This window comes from Sapajus apella, unplaced genomic scaffold, assembly GCF_009761245.1.
Source record: "Sapajus apella isolate SASKATOON/1434 unplaced genomic scaffold, GSC_monkey_1.0 scaffold43, whole genome shotgun sequence".
NCBI classification, from domain to species: Eukaryota; Metazoa; Chordata; class Mammalia; order Primates; family Cebidae; genus Sapajus; species Sapajus apella.
This window is the reverse complement of record NW_022436983.1, coordinates 14391723-14409277: the sequence shown is the minus strand read 5'-3', so window position 1 is coordinate 14409277 and position 17555 is coordinate 14391723. Positions and strand designations below refer to the sequence as shown.

General features: G+C 49.9%; 1 protein-coding gene across 5 annotated transcripts in view; it reads left to right on the top strand.

Annotated features, from left to right (window-relative positions):
• ECE1 (endothelin converting enzyme 1) overlaps window positions 1–17555 on the top strand; it is a 130008-nt gene that overhangs the window by 103691 nt on the left and 8762 nt on the right. For all 5 annotated transcript variants that reach the window (XM_032300679.1, XM_032300681.1, XM_032300680.1 and 2 more), the window contains 6 exons: window positions 4626–4736; window positions 6009–6107; window positions 6613–6690; window positions 9207–9310; window positions 15770–15880; window positions 16614–16681. In XM_032300679.1, the coding sequence (XP_032156570.1) occupies window positions 4626–4736; window positions 6009–6107; window positions 6613–6690; window positions 9207–9310; window positions 15770–15880; window positions 16614–16681 (571 nt within the window). The remainder of the gene's footprint in view (window positions 1–4625; window positions 4737–6008; window positions 6108–6612; window positions 6691–9206; window positions 9311–15769; window positions 15881–16613; window positions 16682–17555) is intronic.

The window sequence follows — 17555 nt, the reverse complement described above, 5'->3', positions numbered from 1 at the left end:
AAGTTCTGAGCCAGGCACAGTGGTGCATGCCTGTACTGTGGTCCCAGCTACTGCGGAGGCTGAGGTGGGAGGACTGCCTGAGCCCAGGAGTTTAAGGCTGCAGCCAGCTGTCACTGACTGCACCACCGCACTCCAGCCTGGGCAACAGAGAGAGACCCCATCACTTTAAAAAAAAAATAATTAGTTGCAGAGTGAGCTTCCCTGGGCCACGTTCAAAGCACAGAATGTTGCTCGCTCGAATGTGGCACTTGGAGCAGGTGGGGCACAGGGAGGCCTCAGAAGAGGCAGGGGCAGGTGGAAACCCTGAGCTGGGAGGCTCTGAGCAGGGGGTCTCTGGTTACCCCAGGGCTGATGGGTGAAGGCTGCTGCTCACCTCTTTCTTAATATCCAGCCCTCCCCACTCCCCCACTCTGACGGCATCTGGGCCCAGGCCAGGTCCCTCCTGCTTGCGTTCAGCCCAACTTAAAGCCACCTCCTAGCTCTGTGACCTTGGGTAGTCCTTATACCTCTCTGAGCCTGTTTTTTTTAATCTGCAATTGGAGATCATTCCTGACCTCACCTCACAGGACCTTTCTGTATGACCTCCGTTTGGGAAAAAGCATGGAACCTGGGAAGCAGTGTGGCCTGTGCATTTGTTCATCCTGTCAGGGAGGGAGCCTGCTATGAGGAAACAGCACAGAATTTGGGATCAGAAGATCCGAATTTGAAATGTTTCTTCTAACAACACCTTAGGCAAATTGCTTAATTGGGGCAGGGGCTCAATCTCCCATCTGTAACAAGGGGTAACAAATCCCTGCCCTGCACACCCCCAGGCTGCCTAGGATGACATGGGGGGTCCCTGTGAAGTCTGTTCTGACTGCTCAAGTGCTGCACGTGGCTGTTTCTCATCAGCTGTCACCCATTTGTGACTTAAGACTTCCAGCAGGAAGGAAGGAACCCCTTGCTGAGTCCTTGTATTACAGCGAGGAAATTTAAAAAATGCAGCCGGGCGTGGTGGCTCACGCCTGTAAACCAAGCACTTTGGAGGCCAGGGTGGGCGGATCACCTGAGGTCGGGAGTTCAAGACCAGCCTGACCAACATGGTGAAACCCCATCTTTAAAAAATTAAAAAAAAAAAAAAAATGCAGCCAGCTCAGGGTGGAGGAGGCTGCCTGGCTGCTCCTTATCTTCCTGGACTTGAGTCAGAAATCACCTCCAAATGCAGCCTTCCTGACCGGTCAGATCCATCTGACCCTTGCTCCCTTTGGAGATTTTTCTCATCATCCAGTAGCACTTCTAGGGACTTTGTGACTTGTAGGCAGAGAGTGTAGCCTCTTTGAAGGAAAGCATTGGAGCCAGACTTTTTGAGTTCAAATTCCACCTCTGTCTGGGCGTGGTGACTCACACCTGTAATCCCAGCACTTTTCGGAGCCCAAGGCAGATGGATCACCTGAGATTAGGAATTTGAGGCCACCCTGGCCAACATGTTGAAAGCCCATTTCTACTAGAACTACAAAAAATAGTCGGGTGTGATGGCACACACCTGTAATCCCAGCTATGTGGGAGGCTGAGGGAGAAGAATCACCTGAACCCGGGAAGCAGAGGTTAAGATTGCACCACTGCACTCCAGCCTGGAAGACTGAGCGAGACTCCATCTCAAAAAAAAAAAAAAAAATCTACCTCAAGCACTTACTCCCTGGGTGATCCCTTTGGCCAAGTGATTTAACCTCCCTATGCTGCCATTTTGTTTCGTTTGTTTTTGAGACCGACTCTCACTGTGTCACCAAGGCTGGAGTGCAGTGGCACTATCTCAACTCATTGCAACCTCCACCTCCTTGGTTCAAGGGATTATTCTGCCTCAGCCTCCCGAGTAGCTGGGACTACAGGTGCATGCCACCATGCCCAGCTAATTTTTGTGTTTTTAGTAGAGACAGGGTTTTACCATATTTGCCAGGCTGGCCTCAAACTCCTGACCTTGTGATCCACCTGCCTCAGCCTCCTGAAGTGCTAGGATTACAGGCGTGAGCCACCACACCCAGCCCTCTGCAGTTTTTTAGCTGCAAAAAGAAACAGAGACACCAGCCTGGTGTAGTTAGTGTGAGCAGTATATGCGGTCGGGTCTGGCACACAGTAAGCACTCGCTCCATTGCTTCACTTCACTGCAGTGACTGCTGTGGATAGTGCTATCACATGTCTCTCTCACCGGATGTTCTGGGCATTTCAGTTGAGACCCAGGCGTGCATGCAGGCTCACTGTTGATTCATCTCTAGTTTCCAAAGACCTAGCACAGGCCGGGCGCGGTGGCTCACGCCTGTACTCCCAGCACTTCGGGAGGCCAAGGCAGGCAGATCACCTGAGGCTGGGAGTTTGAGACCAGCCTGATAAACATGGAGAAACCCCATCTCTACTAAAAATACAGAATTAGCTGGGCATGGTGGTGCACGCCTGTAATCCCAGCTACTCAGGAGGCTGAGGCAGGAGAATCACTTGAACCCGGGAGGTGGAGGTTACAGTGAGCTGAGATGGCGCCATTGCACTCCAGCCTGGGCAACAAGAGCTAAACTCCATCTAAAATAAAAATAAAAAAGACCTAGCACAGTCAGGTTGCAGGGGAACTGCTCAGAATGCTCAGAGAACACTGGAAGCGTAAATGAATGAAGCACATATGAAGGAAGGGTTTATCCAGAGAATCTCCTGAGAAGATGATGCGTAAGAGTCTGTCCATGATTCAGCTCTCACAGCCTGGAGCCTCAAATTAGAGTTCCCCTAGTCCTAACTTCCTGTGTGGCTGGCCTCAGCCAGACACAGACCATGTGTCCAGCTTTGGGCTTCTCAGCCTAGGGAGGGCAGGCAGGGTAGGGAGGGAGAGGCTGAGGGCAGGCATCCAAATGGACACGTAGTTGGGAAAGCTAAAAAGAACTTGGGTGGCCAAACTTAGAGACAAGAAGAGTGGCCCTTCCTTCCTTCTTTCTTTCCTGGAAGAAATTTTTATAACTAAGGCATAATTTACATACAATAAGATATGCAATATACCTTAAGTATACAGTTCAGTGAGTTTCTGGCTTTGTTTTGTTTTGAGATGGAGTCTCACTCTCTCGCCTGGGCTGGAGTGCAGTGGCACGATCTGGGCCCACTGCAACCTCCACCTCCAGGGTTCAAGCGATTCTCATGCCTCAGCCTCTCAAGTAGCTGGGGTTACAGGTGCCCACCACCACACCTGGCTAATTCTTGTATGTTTAGCAGAGACGGGGTTTCACCTTGTTGACCAGGCTGCACTGACCTCGGGTGATCCACCCACTTTGGCCACCCACAGTGCCGGGATTACAGGTGTGAGCTGCTGCGCCCGGCCCTGTTTTGTTTTTGGCTGGTTGGTTGGTTGGTATAAAAATACCAAATTTTGTTGATCCACCTGCCTGTTGATGGACATTTGGGCTGGTGTCATTTAGGGCTATTATGAATCCGGCTGCCTTGAGCATGGGTGATTGTCACCACCTGTTCTTTGGGGTTAAGAGGACATTGCTTCCTCTGTAACACTTGGGATTGATGTAAGCAGGGCCACCACACATGGTCACATACACTGCCCACAGAGGGATGTCTGGCCGAGGATCAGTGGGCCAGCACTAGCTGGGCACGTGGCCCTGGCCATGCCCGGGGGTTGCAGCCCACAGACGCCTGTTTCTGGTTCACGCAGAGGTGTCGTGTGGACTGTGGGACTGGTAGGTGAGACCAGGAAGAATCAAGGCGTTGCAGTCCCACGGTGAGCCGGGCGTGGTGACTCACACCTGTAATTTCAGCACTCTGGGAGGTTGAGGCAGGAGAATCACTTGAGCCCAGGGCCCAGGAGTTCTAGACCAGCCTCAGCAATATAGTGGAACCATGTCTCTATTTAAAAAAAAAAAAAAAAAAAAAAAAATTTAACAGAATAAAAGTATCAGGCATGGTGGCATGCACCTATAGTCCCAGCTACTTGGGAGGCTAAGGTAGGAAGATCACTTGAGCCTGGGCGGTGGAGGCTGCAGTGAGCTGTGATCATACCACTGCACTCCAGCCTAGGTGACAGAACAAGACCCTGCCTTAAAAAAAAATCCTGCAGTGTTGCTGTAGTGTTCTCATGTGAGGAGCTCGTCAATGGCATTGGAGCCCTGGCTCTCCAGGAAGCTCTTTCTGTGGCTCAGGGTAGACCGTTACTCCCCATGGCTCTTTGCCCCTGGGACTCCCGGTCTCCGCTGGAGGCAGGACAAGCAGGGGGTAGGTAGGAGCATGGGATGTGGAGTCAGGCACATCTCAATTCTTGTCCCAACGACACTTGTCTCTCGCAGGGGCACCCTGGGCCAGAGGCTGCTCCATGCCGAGTATTTCCCCACCTGTCAAATGGCTCCTCGTAAGCCCCGAGGGTCATTGAATGGCTCAGTGGGACACTGTGAAGTCCCAGCACAGAGCCTGGCATTCAGGAAATGGAAGGGGGTGGCAATGAGGTGTATCAGTGGTCTCTCGGTCTGGTCACTAAAATAACTTTACTGGGTTGGGGAGCTCTCCCTGAACTTCCAGAACGAAGCGTGGGCCCCACATGGTGATACCTCCGGGAAAGAAAGCGGCTGGGAAGAGAAAGGCTGGGGCCCAGTATGACCCCAGCTTGTGTTTTCCAGACCTGTCTTCCTCGCTGGAAGTTTTGCGTGAGTGACACAGAAAACAACCTGGGCTTTGCGTTGGGCCCCATGTTCGTCAAAGCGACCTTTGCCGAGGACAGCAAGAGCATAGTAAGTGCCTCCCCCGTGGATACATGCCATGAGGTCACACGTGCTGTGGCCATGCGCAGACCTGCCAGTCACACTCCGGCCCACCTTGGGCCTTTCCTGCTCTGGGACAGAGGGTCCTGGGGCCGCAGCCTCAATGCAGAGGCCCCAATTCCCAGAGCCCTGGGTGATGGGAGTCTCGCGCCGGCAGCTCTTAGTCCAGCCCCTTCATCTGCACAAGCTCCTGTGAGCCTCACAGCAGCCTGCCAGGCTGGGGCAGCCATCCCCACCTCCAAGGCTGTGAGGGACCCAGAGAGAATGTTGGCAGAGCAGTTTGGCCCAGAGGGTGACATTTTTCTTATCCTGTGGGTGATAGGTTTGTTCTAGACAGGCAGAGGAATACCATGGCAGGGTGCTGTGGAAATAGCCAGGCCTAAACTCAGATCCCGGCTTCACCGCTGGCCGGGTGGCCTGGGACAGTTCTTACATCATCTGTAATGTGGAGGCGGGGCCTGTCCTCCCGCAGAGAGAGATTAAATGAGATGCCACACACTGGGCACTGGCATAAAATAAGGGTTCAGCCAATGGGAGTGGTCACTCTATTGTTACAATCTTGATGACAAATCGTATTCATTATGTCGATGTCATCTGCAGCCAGTGAGCCAACCCCAATTCAGATCCATTGCAGTGACCGGCCTGTGAGCAGCTGGGCAGGTCTGAGTTGGGGTCTGCTGGCCCCTCTGCTCTTGTTGCTGCACAGCTCTGCCTTCCCATTCTCTAGAGCCTTCCCCCCTCCGTTTCCGAACTTGTCTGCTCTTGACATTGTCACCCTTGAGAGCACCCATCCATCTCCAGCCTGAGCATGCACTTCTGAAGCTGTGCCTCGGAACATGAGTACTCTAGATTTTAAAGCTCGTTCCATCAGAAAGGAATGGTGTGGTCCAATAAGTCTGGGAGAGGCTGTGTATTCTCCCCTCTCTGGAAGAATCGCAGTACCTGTTACCACATTAAAGGCTCTGAAAAGTACCACGGCAGAGACTTTTCGAACTTTCCTGAAGCTCATCCTAAGCGGATTGGAGCGTGGAGCCCTGTGTGTAGAAGGCCAGTCCTGCCTTGCAGGTTTTCATGTTAGGAGCATGGTTTGGAAACCACAGCTGTGGCTCTCCTTCTCACCCCAGCCTGATGCTTTGAAAATGGAGTTGAATCTCTGGCCCTGCATCATTCTTCTGCATGGGGTGCCCATTGCATTTAGAGACCAGTGTCCAGACCTCACTGCTGTGATGTGTGTCTCCTCAGGCCACTGAGATTATCCTGGAGATCAAGAAGGCATTTGAGGAAAGCCTGAGCACCCTGAAGTGGATGGATGAGGAAACCCGAAAATCAGCCAAGGAAAAGGTAAGGCTGGCCAGATACTGGGAGGGGGTGCTGTGGCATCCAGCACAGACGGAGGAGGGTCGGGGAAGGAGAGGCCAGTTCTATCCGGGAGCACAGCCTGGATGCTGTCTCACTTTCATGAGGTGAGTGGTCTAGGCCTAGCAGGATTCAGGGTCACCTCAAGCACACAATCACATGGACATCTGTAGAAGACAAACCTCACTGAGTGCACGGGGGAAAGGTGCAGGGAGACGCAGCATGTCCCGTGGGGCAGGACGAATCCGGCACCATCCATGGGGTGGGAGTCAGGAAAGACTTCCCTTGGGAAAGTGACATTTAAACAGAGACCTAAAGGATAAGTAGAAGTTTGACAAGGGGAAAACCTTTCCAGAAAAAGACCTGAAAGCCCAAGGCAGGCAGGGCCTGGCCCTGGTCCCCCTTGACCCAGACTATGAGCCCAGCAGCCAAGGAGCCGAGGCTGGCCTGGCCGGTGTTGCCAGGCGCTCACTTCCTCTGTCCTATGCAGGCAGATGCCATCTACAACATGATAGGTTACCCCAACTTCATCATGGACCCCAAGGAGCTGGACAAAGTGTTCAATGATGTGAGTACCTGCTGCCATGCCCCCTTGCATTCCCAAATGCCCCCTGTGGAGAGGGCTGGGCGGGGCTGGGTCCAGATGGGGTGCTAGAGGCAGCATGGTTGTCAAAACACAAGTGCCTATAGTCCCAGCCACTTGGGGGCTGAGATGGGAAGATCACTTGTACTCCAGAAGTCAAGGCTGCAGCAAGCTGTGATTACACAACCACACTCCAGCGTGGGCGACAGAGCAAGACCCTATCTCAAAAAAAAAGAGGGATGATGTGGTGTGAGGTTTGAGGATGGGTCAGGCATGAGGAAGCCTTTTCTGCTCCTTAATTCGACTCCTGGGTCAGCTGGAGGCCCTGCCTCCCCGTAGCCACCATCAATCCGGCAGCACCCACCAGTCAGTACAGAACTCGTGCTGTGCGCCCCTGGAGATGGTCAGCTCCATTTGATGTGTGGGAAATAATGGAGGAAACAGATCCCAGAAGGTGCAGAGAGAATTGGTGGCCCTCAGACATCAGGGGTGGAACATGAAGTGGAAAACCCTCACACCACCTCCTCCCTCTCTGGTCGTGCCTCCCAGAGTTACCTCCTGTCCCCGTGGTCCTCCCCCATCTCCCCAGAAACCCAGACCTCTGATTTTGCCTTTGAAATGCTAATGGGAAAGAAGCAGCATAAACCCATGTGCATTTTTAAGCTTGGTTTGGGCAGCAGGGGTAGTTGATAGATCCCTGCTCGTTAGAACTTTTGGCAAATCACTCCGTTAAGTGGATTGTGCTTCTGCCTCAAATGATAAAGTTTTATATTTTCTTCTGATTGAAATACTTGAATTCAGGCATTTAAAAAAAAAATTTTTTTTTTGAGACAGGGTCTTACTCTGTCACCCAGACTGGAGTGTAGTGGTGCTGTCTCAATTCACTGCAACCTCTGCCTCCCAGGTTCAAGCAAGTCTCCTGCCTCAGCCTCCAAGTAGCTGGGATTACAGGCGCATGCCACTACCACCTGGCTAATGTTTGTATTTTTAGTAGAGGCTGGGGCGGGGGGGGGGGGGGGGTTTCACCATGTTGGCCAGGCTGGTCTCGAACTCCTGACCTCAGATGATCCACCTGCCTTGGCCTCCCAAAGTGCTGGAATTACAGGCGTGAGCCACCGCACGCAGCTTGAATTCAGACATTTAAAAATCTAATAACGTCTCATCATGCTTATATTTAGAACCTAAGACTATACAAACTCTTTCTGAGATCATGAGACTCATTCTGCAGCCTTTTTCCTTGAGAGTCATTTCAGATGCTCCAGGGTGTCCTGATGCAACATCCTTGGGCCCCTGGAGGCATCCCAGATACAGCCCTGGATCCACTCCTGTCCCTGAGGCTCCAGCATTTTACCAGAGCCAGGGAGAATTTTGCACCTGTCAAGAGCTGAGCCAGGTGCAGTGGCTCATGCCTGTAATGCCAACACTTTGGGTGGCCGAGGTCGGGGGACTGCTTGAGCCCAGGAGTGTAAGACAAGCCCGGGCAACATAGTGAAACCTCATCTCTACAAAAAAAATTAAAAGTTAACTGGGCAGGGTGGCATGTGCCTATAGTCCGAGCTACTTAAAAGGCTGAGATGGGCATACTTGTGCTCAAGAAGTCAAGCCTGCAGCAACCTGTGATTGCACCATTGCACTCCAGTGTGGTTAACAGAGCAAGACCCTGTCTCAGAAAAAAAAAAAAAGAAAAAAAGCTGGAAGACTGGGCTAAGTAGCGAGAAGGGTGTACAGTGATGCCCTTGACATTTCAGATAGATTTCACTTTACTTACTAGATCTAGTATGGTAGCTACTAGCCACAGGTGGCTATTTAACTAATTAAAACTTAAATTAGTTTAAATTAAATTTAAAAGCCACACTCGCTACATTTGAAATGCTTAGTAGCAGCCGGGTGTGGTGGCTTATGCCTGTAATCCCAGCACTTTGGGAGGCCAAGGCAGGCGGATCACCTGAGGTCAGGAGTTCAAAACCAGCCTGGCCAACGTGGTGAAACCCCATCTCTACTAAAAATACAAAAATTAGCCAGGCGTGGTGGCAGGTGCCTGTAATACCAGCTACTCAGGGAGGCTGAGGCACGAGAATCATTTAAGCCCAGGCGGCGGAGGTTGCAGTGAGCCGAGATCGCTCCATTGCACTCCAGCCTGGGCAACAGAGCAAGACTCCATCTCAAAAAAAGAAAAAAATGCTTAAGCGCCTGCTATACTGGACAGCACAGGCATAGAGCATAGAACCTCCATCCTCACAGGAGGTTCTATTGGATAACATGGGAAATATTTCATGCCTGGGCTCAGGCACCGCTGTGAGTTCATCCTGCAATGCTGTCATTCTATCTGGTGCCCCAGGGTGAAGGCCAAGAGAAGAGCTGACCCTGCAGCCCCAAACCCTGCATTCGGTCTCTAGCCTGCAGATTAACCTCTTAACCATGACAGCACTTGGCGTCCTGTCTTGGAAGATGCCTGTCACCGAGGGCACATTGTGATTGTGACTCCACTTCCTCTTTTCCAGTACACCGCAGTTCCAGACCTCTATTTTGAGAACGCCATGCGGTTTTTCAACTTCTCATGGAGGGTCACTGCCGACCAGCTCAGGAAAGCCCCCAACAGAGATCAGTGAGTTCCCCCAGGTCCTGCCGGAAAGGTGCCACCTCCCCACCTGTGGGCATACCCTGGGCCGAGCTGGCCTCCATTGCACCCTTACCGTGCACCCGATCAGCTATCACGAAAGCCATCTGAAGAGTGGAGGCCGTTGTTATCCCACTTTTCAGACTGAAACCAAGGGCAAAAGAAGTGTGGCCCCACTAGGTGCTGGGATGGGCTTGAGTCTGCCTAGCCTGTTGGCAGGGTGAGCCTGGCCTCTGGAGCTGAGCTGATCTGGCACCCTGTCCCCGCTCCACTGCTTAGAGATTTGGAGACTTCATGGCAAAACCCCATCTTCACTAAAAATACAAAAATTAGCTGGGCATGGTGGCATGCACCTGTAATCCCAGCTATTTAGGGAGGCTGAGGCACGAGAATCACTTAAACCCAGAACGTGGAGGTTGCAGTGAGCCGAGATTGTGCCATTGCCCTCCAGCCTTAGCGATAGAGCAAGACTCCGTCTGGAAAAAAAAAAAAAAAAAGAAAGAAAAAGAAATGCTTAGGCATTCATTATCCGAAGAATAGGATGGGAGGAGCTGGTTCTCGGGTCCTTATGGCAGTCAAATGTAAGGACCTCTGGGGATCGACAGACCCCAAGGAGGCCCCGGCAAGGGTGGCTTTCCCACATTTCCTCACTAGCACGAGTGGGGGGGGTCTCAGGACAGGGTGCCCACAAAGGCCTGGGGAAGGTTCTGGATGGGCCTCACAGCTGTGCTTCCCAAAGCTCACTGTGCATCAGAGTCCTCTGGGAATTTTTTTAAAGATACAGCTTCCTCATCAGGCACGGTGGTTCATGCCTGTAATCTCAGCACTTTGGGAGGCCAAGGCAGGTGGATCACTTGAGTCCAGGAGTTTGAAACCAGCCATGGTCAACATGGTGAAACTCCGTCTCTACTAAAAATACAAAAATTAGCTGGGTGTGGTGGTGCACACCTGTAGTCCCAGCTGCTGAGGCTGAGGCACAAGAATCGCTTGAATCTGGGAGGCGGAGGTTGCAGTGAGCCAAGATCGTGGCACTGCACTCCAGCCTGGGCGACAGAGCGAGATTCCATCTCAAAAAAAACAGCTTCCTGAACTTAAATCAGGATAACCTAGAATGAGACCTAGTGTGTGTCCTTTTTATTACTGCCTCCTCAGGCCAAGCACAATGGCTCATGCCCACACTCCCAGGACTTTGGGAGGCTGAGGTAGGCAGATCACTTGAGCCCAAGCCAGGCTGGGCAACATAGGGAGACCCGGTCTCTACAAAAAAAAGAAAATTTTTTTTTTTAATACGGGGTTGCACCATGTTGGTCAGGCTGGTCTTGAACTCCCGACCTCAGGTGATCCACCCACCTTGACCTCCAAAGTGCTTGGATTACAGGTGTGAGCCACCATGCACGGCCAAAAAAAATTTTTTTTAATTAGCTGGGCCTCGTGGCATGAACCTGTAGTCCCAGCTACTACAGCTACTGGGGAGGCTGAGGTGGGAGGATCACTTGAGCCAGGAGGTCAAGGCTGCAGTGAGCCAAGATCATGCCACTGTACTCCTGCCTGGGCAACAGAGTGAGACCCTGCCTCAAAAAAGAAAAAAAAACTTTGTCTCCTCAAAAAAATTAGATGTAGTCAGCCCAGTTCTAGTCTTCGGTCTAAGGTTGTTTCATTCCTTAGTGCAAACATTTGGGATAAATCTTAGGGAAGGGCGCAATCAACTTCTCTTTGCCTCTGGTGCCCCCTGGTGGAGTACAGGGGTTAAAAATCTATTTCCTTCATTTCCAGCCTCCAACCGGCACACACCCCCAATGCACAAGAAGGTGGGCTTTTACCTTCAGAACATGACATAGGCCCGTTGCCAATTTATCTGAAGTATTTTTAACTTAGCTTGAATTTTTTTAATTTAAATTTCCTCGCCTACCCATTGAAGTATGTGTGATTATTTGAATATAAATACGATGTTTTAAATTCTTCCATAGCGCTGGGTACAGCGGCTCATGCCTGTAATTCAAACACTTTGAGAGGCTTAGACAGGAAGATCTCCTGAGCCCAGGAGTTTGAGACCAGCATGGACAACATGGCAAAACCCTGTCTCTACAAAAAATTTTAAAAATCAGCCGGGCGTGGTAATGTGTGCTTAAGCCCAGGAGGTTGAGGCTGCAGTGAGCTGCACATGCATCCCTGCACTCCAGCCTGGGCTCCAGAGCAAGATGCTGTCCCTAAAATAAACATATACATAAATAAAGTTGTTGGCCAGGCATTGTGGCTCACACCTGTAATCCCAGGATTGAGAGGCTGAGGCAGGCAGATCACCTGAGGTCAGGACTTAAAGACCAATCTGGCCAACATGGTGAAACCCCGTCTCTACTAAAAATATAAAAATTAGCCAGGCATGATGGTACACACCTGTAATCCCAGCTACTTGGGAGGCTGACACAGGAGAATCACCTGAACCCAGGAGGCAGAGGTTGCGGTGAACAGAGATCGCACCACTGTACTCCAGCCTGGGCAACAGAGTGAAACTTCATCTCAAAATAAATAAAGTTCTCAAAATCTTCCCATGGCTGTGGGGCTCACCTGGAGGAGGCAGAGTGTCTCTTAGTGGAAATGTCATCTCCATCTCACCGCACTCCCTACTCACCCTTTCCCTCTGCACCAGAGAAGTCATTGAAATCCCAAATAGTCCATGACTATTCACCATTACTTTCAAAACCTTTTCTAGTCTCAGGATCCTTCTACACTCTTAAAAAAATTATTGGACCCACAAAATGTCATGGGTTATATTGATTTTTTTTTTTTTGACAGAGTCTTGCTCTGTCACCCATGGTGGAATGCAGTGGCTCAATCTCGACTCACTGCAACCTCTGCCTCCCAGGTTCCAGTGATTCTCCTGCCTCAACCTCCTGAGTAGCTGGGATTACAGGTCCCCACCACCATGCCCAGCTAATTTTTGTATTTTTAATAGGGACAGGGTTTCATCATGTTGGCTAGGCTGGTCTGAAACTCCTGACCTCAGGTGAGCCACCACACCAGGCCCTGATTTTTATTAAAATTTTTGGACAATAACTGTTTTCAAAAAATCAATGAAAAGAGGTATCATTTTACTTTTTGCAAATGTTTTGTATGTCTGACTTAAAGACAGCTGGATTCTCATATCTGATTCTGCAGTCAATCTGTTACCATATGTTGTTTTGATATATAGAAAGAATTCTTGCCTCACACAGGAATTTCATTGGGAAAGTGAGGGATATTTTAATAGTCTTTTCAGGTACTTGTGCATGTTATTCAGCTACTATACCAAAACTCAAAAAATGGTAATTTTTTAAAGGTTAATTGTAATATGGAATCTGAAACCACATCCAGGAACTTTTTTTTCTTTTTTTGAGACAGTCTCACTTTATCACCCAGGTGACCTCAGCTCACTGCAGCCTCAACCTTCCCAGGCTCAGGTGATTCTCCCACCTCAGCCTCCCAAAGTGCTAGGATTACAGGCATGAGCCACCATGGCCAGCCTTCATGAACTTTTCATGCTCCATTATACTAAAATCCATTGGTCTCTCTTGCACTTTGAATGGATCTTTTACCCAGGTGTGATTTTGTGACATCATGCATTAGTCATTTGGAAAACAATGGTTCACTGAGTTTTACAGATCTTCCAAATGGTGATACTTTCATTATGCAATATCAGAAAAAAATTCACATTTGTTAATATCACTGCTGACCTCATGAGAAAAGCCTTTAATTGTTATTGGTAAACTGTCAAATTTGTGGTAACCAATATAAGTTACAGGCGTGAGCCACTGCCGCTGGTCATAATTATTAATTTCATCACATCTCGATCCCTAAATACAAGTTTTTCAGAACTTTAATTTTTGCCTGAAAAATCCAACATTTAAAAAAATCTCATATTTTTATCATTGGCAACAGACGGCATGATTGTTTTCCTTGAGGTGATAAACTCACTTTATTTATTTTAAAGAAAACATCTGCCAGATATCCAAGTCTGAAATTCTATAGTTTGCCAGTCAGCCTAAAAGTACCATCAGGGTTTCATGAAAAAAGCAGAATGCTTTATATGTGGATTTCCCACTGGTCACATGGAGTATTAAAAAGTCTTCTACCAGGTGCAGTGGCTCATACCTGCAATCCCAGCAGTTCAGGAGGCTGAGGTGGGAGGATCACCCAATGAGCCCAGGAGTTCAAAACCAGCCTGGGAAACACAGCAAGACTCCACCTCTATAACAATATTTTTAAAAAAAACAGGCGCGGTGGCTCAGGCCTGTAATCACAGCACTTTGGGAGGCCGAGGCGGGCGCGGATCATGAGGTCAGGAGTTTGAGACCAGCCTGGCCAATATGGTGAAACACCATCTCTACTAAAAATACAAAAAATTAGCTGGGCGTGGTGGCGCATGCCTGTAATCCCAGCTACTCTGGTGGCTGACACAGAAGAATCGCTTGAACCCAGGAGGCGGAGGTTGCAGTGAGCCGAGATCACACCACTGCACTCCAGCCTGGGCTACAGAGCGAGACACTGTCTCAAAAAAAAGAAAAAAAAATATCAGCCAGGAATGGTCACAAGTGCCTGTAGTCCCAGCTACTTGAGAGCCTAAGGTGGGAGAATAGCTTGAGCCCAGGAGTTTGAGGCTGTAGTTGATCATGCCACTGCACTCGAGCCTGGGTGACAGAACGAGACGTTGTCTCTTAAAAAAAAAAAAAAGAAGTATTGTATTCAGGGGTCGAGATGTAATGAAATTAATAATTATGACCGGGGCAGTGGCTCACACCTAGAATCCCAGCACTTTGGGAGGCCAAGGCGGACAGGTCACTTGAGGCCAGGAGTTCAAGACCAGCCTGGCCAACATGACGAAATTCTGTCTCTGCTAAAAATATAAAATATTAGCCATGTGTGATGGCACATACCTGTAATCCCAGCTACTCAGGTGGCTAAGGCAGGAGAATCACTTGAACTTGGGAGGTGTGGGTTACAGTGAGCCGAGATCACACCACTGCACTCTAGCCTGGGCAACACGGTGAGACTCTGCCTCAAAATAAATAAGTAAATAAATAAGCTACTTCATCAAAGATGTTATAAGTGAAGATGCTAGTGAGGAACTCCGGGCTCAGCGACCACTCCAGCTGCCCTGGATCATGTCAGGCTCCAGCAGTTTTAGCCACTGTTGCTTTTGCATCATCCATGCAAGGGACACAATGGAAAAGGGAAATCACATCTTAATATTATTATGAAAATAGTTTTGATTTCGGCTGGGCATGGTGGGCTCACTCCTGTGATCCCAGCACTTTGGGAGGCTGAGGTAAGCAGATCACCTGAGTTCAAAACCAGCCTGGCCAACATGGTGAAACCCCATCTCTAGTAAAAATACAAAAATTAGCCAGAGGTGGTGGCGGGCACCTGTAATCCCAGCTACTTGGGAGGCTGAGGCAGGAGAATCACTTGAACCCAGGAGGCAGAGGTTGCAATGAGCCGAGGTCACGCCACTGCTTACTCTAGCCTGGGTGTCAAGAGTCCCGTCTCAAATAAATAAAATAGTTTCAATTTTATGGATCTTGAGGACCCTCCCACCCAGATGTCAACAGACCACACTTTGAGAACTGCTAATAGATACTGTTCAAGCCTTGACAATGGGTAACTTTTCAAAATCTTTTTCTCTTCTTTTCCTTTTTCTTTTTTCTTTTTTTTTTTTTTTTTTTGAGACAGAGTCTTGCTCTGTTGCCCAGGTTGGAGTGCAATGGCATAATCTCAGCTCACTACAACCTCTGGCTCCTGAGTTTAAGCAATTCTCATGTCTTAGCCACCCGAGTAGCTGGGATTACAGGTATGGGCCACCACGCTTAGCTAATTTTTTTTGTATTTTTAGTAGAGACAGGGTTTTGCCATGTTGGCCAAGCCGGTCTTGAACTCCTGGCCTCAAGTGATCTGCTCACCTCAGCCTCCCAAAGTGCTGGGATTACAAGCATGAGCCACTGCTCACTGATGCTTCAAAATCTAATAGTCCTTCCTGCTCTTTTTAAGAGCCTCAGTATTCCACTGTGTGATATGACATCATTAATTAACTGATTCCTTATTTGTAGACAGTCAGGTGTTTTCTAGTTTTCTCCTAAAAAACAGTTCTTTACCCAGGCACAGTGGCTCATGCCTGTAATCCCAGCACTTTGGGAGTCCAAGACAGGAGGGTGGCCTGAGCCTCCGAAGTCGAAGCTGCAGTGAGCCATGATCACACCACTGCACTCCAGCCTAGACGGCAGAGGGAGCGCCTGTCTCAAAACAGTCAGTCCTTCTGTAGATGTCCTTGTACTTGTGTGCACTTGGGCCCGGGTTGAGGGAGAGTCCTCACTTTTAAACACCCTTGATTCCAATTCCCAAGCTGCCCTCTAGGCATGCTGCCTCCACCTGCCCCCCACCCTGTGCTGAGGCCTCCCAAATGCCTGTTGCTTGCAGGTGGAGCATGACCCCGCCCATGGTGAACGCCTACTACTCGCCCACCAAGAATGAGATCGTGTTTCCGGCCGGGATCCTGCAGGCACCATTCTACACCCGCTCCTCACCCAAGTAGGCTGCCTCTGCTGCTCCTATCCCAACTCTTTCCCCAGCCCTCAGTGGACTCCCAGCCCAGCTAAGCCCTGTGGCCCATACGATCAAGCCAATCTCACCATGTGATCTTTTCCCCAGTGGTCTGGGTGGCTTGGGATGTCAGAGATGTTGCAGAGGAAGCAACATCCTCACCCACTTTCCTTCCCTCCAGGGGTCTCTGAGATCTGGAAGCCCTGCACAGTGGGTTATTGGGAGCGTCTCATGGAATCAAGAGCCCTACATGAGGGAAACGCCCCTGTGACAATGTTCTGACACAGTCAGAGCCAGGGAGTGGGGAGGGTTAGGGCTGCTGGCTCAGTTTGAATTCCACCTCTGCTATTTGATGATTGTGTGGCCCTTGGCAAAGCAATTGACCCATTCCCAGCCTTGATTTACTCATGAATAGAGCTGGTCAGTGATGACCATTGCTAACTCTTTTGGAAAGACCGAAGAGGACAGTTCAGTCTGTAGAGCATCTAGCACAGTGCGTGGCGCCCAGTGGGCACAGCTGACCACACAGACTCTGCTTAGCCTCTGTCTGGCTTCCGGGGCCTTGCTGGAGACTCAGGCCGTGACCACACCCCTATCCACACAGAGCCCTGTGGAATTTTGTTATGTGTCCAAGCCCAGGAAGTGAAGGTCACATACCTGGGCAAGAGTGAGAGGCCTTCCTCTCAAAGCATCACCTTCTCCTTTGTGTCCTTCCCTCCAGGGCCTTAAACTTTGGTGGCATCGGTGTCGTCGTGGGCCACGAGCTGACTCATGCTTTTGATGATCAAGGTACGGGTTCTACCTGGGCATGATGGCTCATGCCTGTTATCTCAGGGCTTTACGAGGAGGATTGCTTGAGGCCAGGAGTTGGAGACCAGCCTGGGCAACATAGCAAGACCTCCATCTCTACTAAAAAAAAAATTAGGTCAGGCATGGTGGCTCACACCTGTAATCCCAGCACTGTGGGAGGCCAAGGCAGGTGGATCACCTGAGGTCAGGAGTTCAAGACCAGTCTGGCCAACACGGCGAAACTCTGTCTCTACTAAAAATACAAAAATTACCAGGCATGGAGGCAGGTGCCTATAATCCCAGCTACTCAGGAGGCTAAGACACAATTGTTTGAATCTGGGAGGCGGAGGTTGCAGTGAGCTGAGATTGCACCACTGCACTCCAGCCTGGGTGACAGAGTGAGACTCCATCTCAAAAAATAAAATAAAATTTATCTACTAAGAAAGTAAGAATTTAGCCAGGGGTGGTGGCAAAATTTAAATAGTCCTAGCTACTCGGGAGGCGGAGGTGGGAGGCTCACTTGAGCCCAGGAGTTTGAGGCTACAGTGAACTATGATTATGATTCTACCACTGACTGGCACAGGTTCCTTGGTCCCCTTCAGACTGGGCCAATCATCTGCCGGGCCCCACTGCCTCTGCTTTCTGCACCCTTCACTTCTAAGGGTCTTAGCTTTGGGCCAGGTGTGGTGGCTGATGCCTGTAATCCCAGCACTTTGAGAGGCTGAGGCGGGCAGATCACCTGAGGCCAAGAGTTCAAGACCAACCTGACCAACATGGAGAAACCTTGTCTCTACTAAAAATACAAAAATTGGCTGGGTATGGTGGTGCATACCTGTAATCCCAGCTACTCAGGAGGCTGAGGTAGGAGAATTGC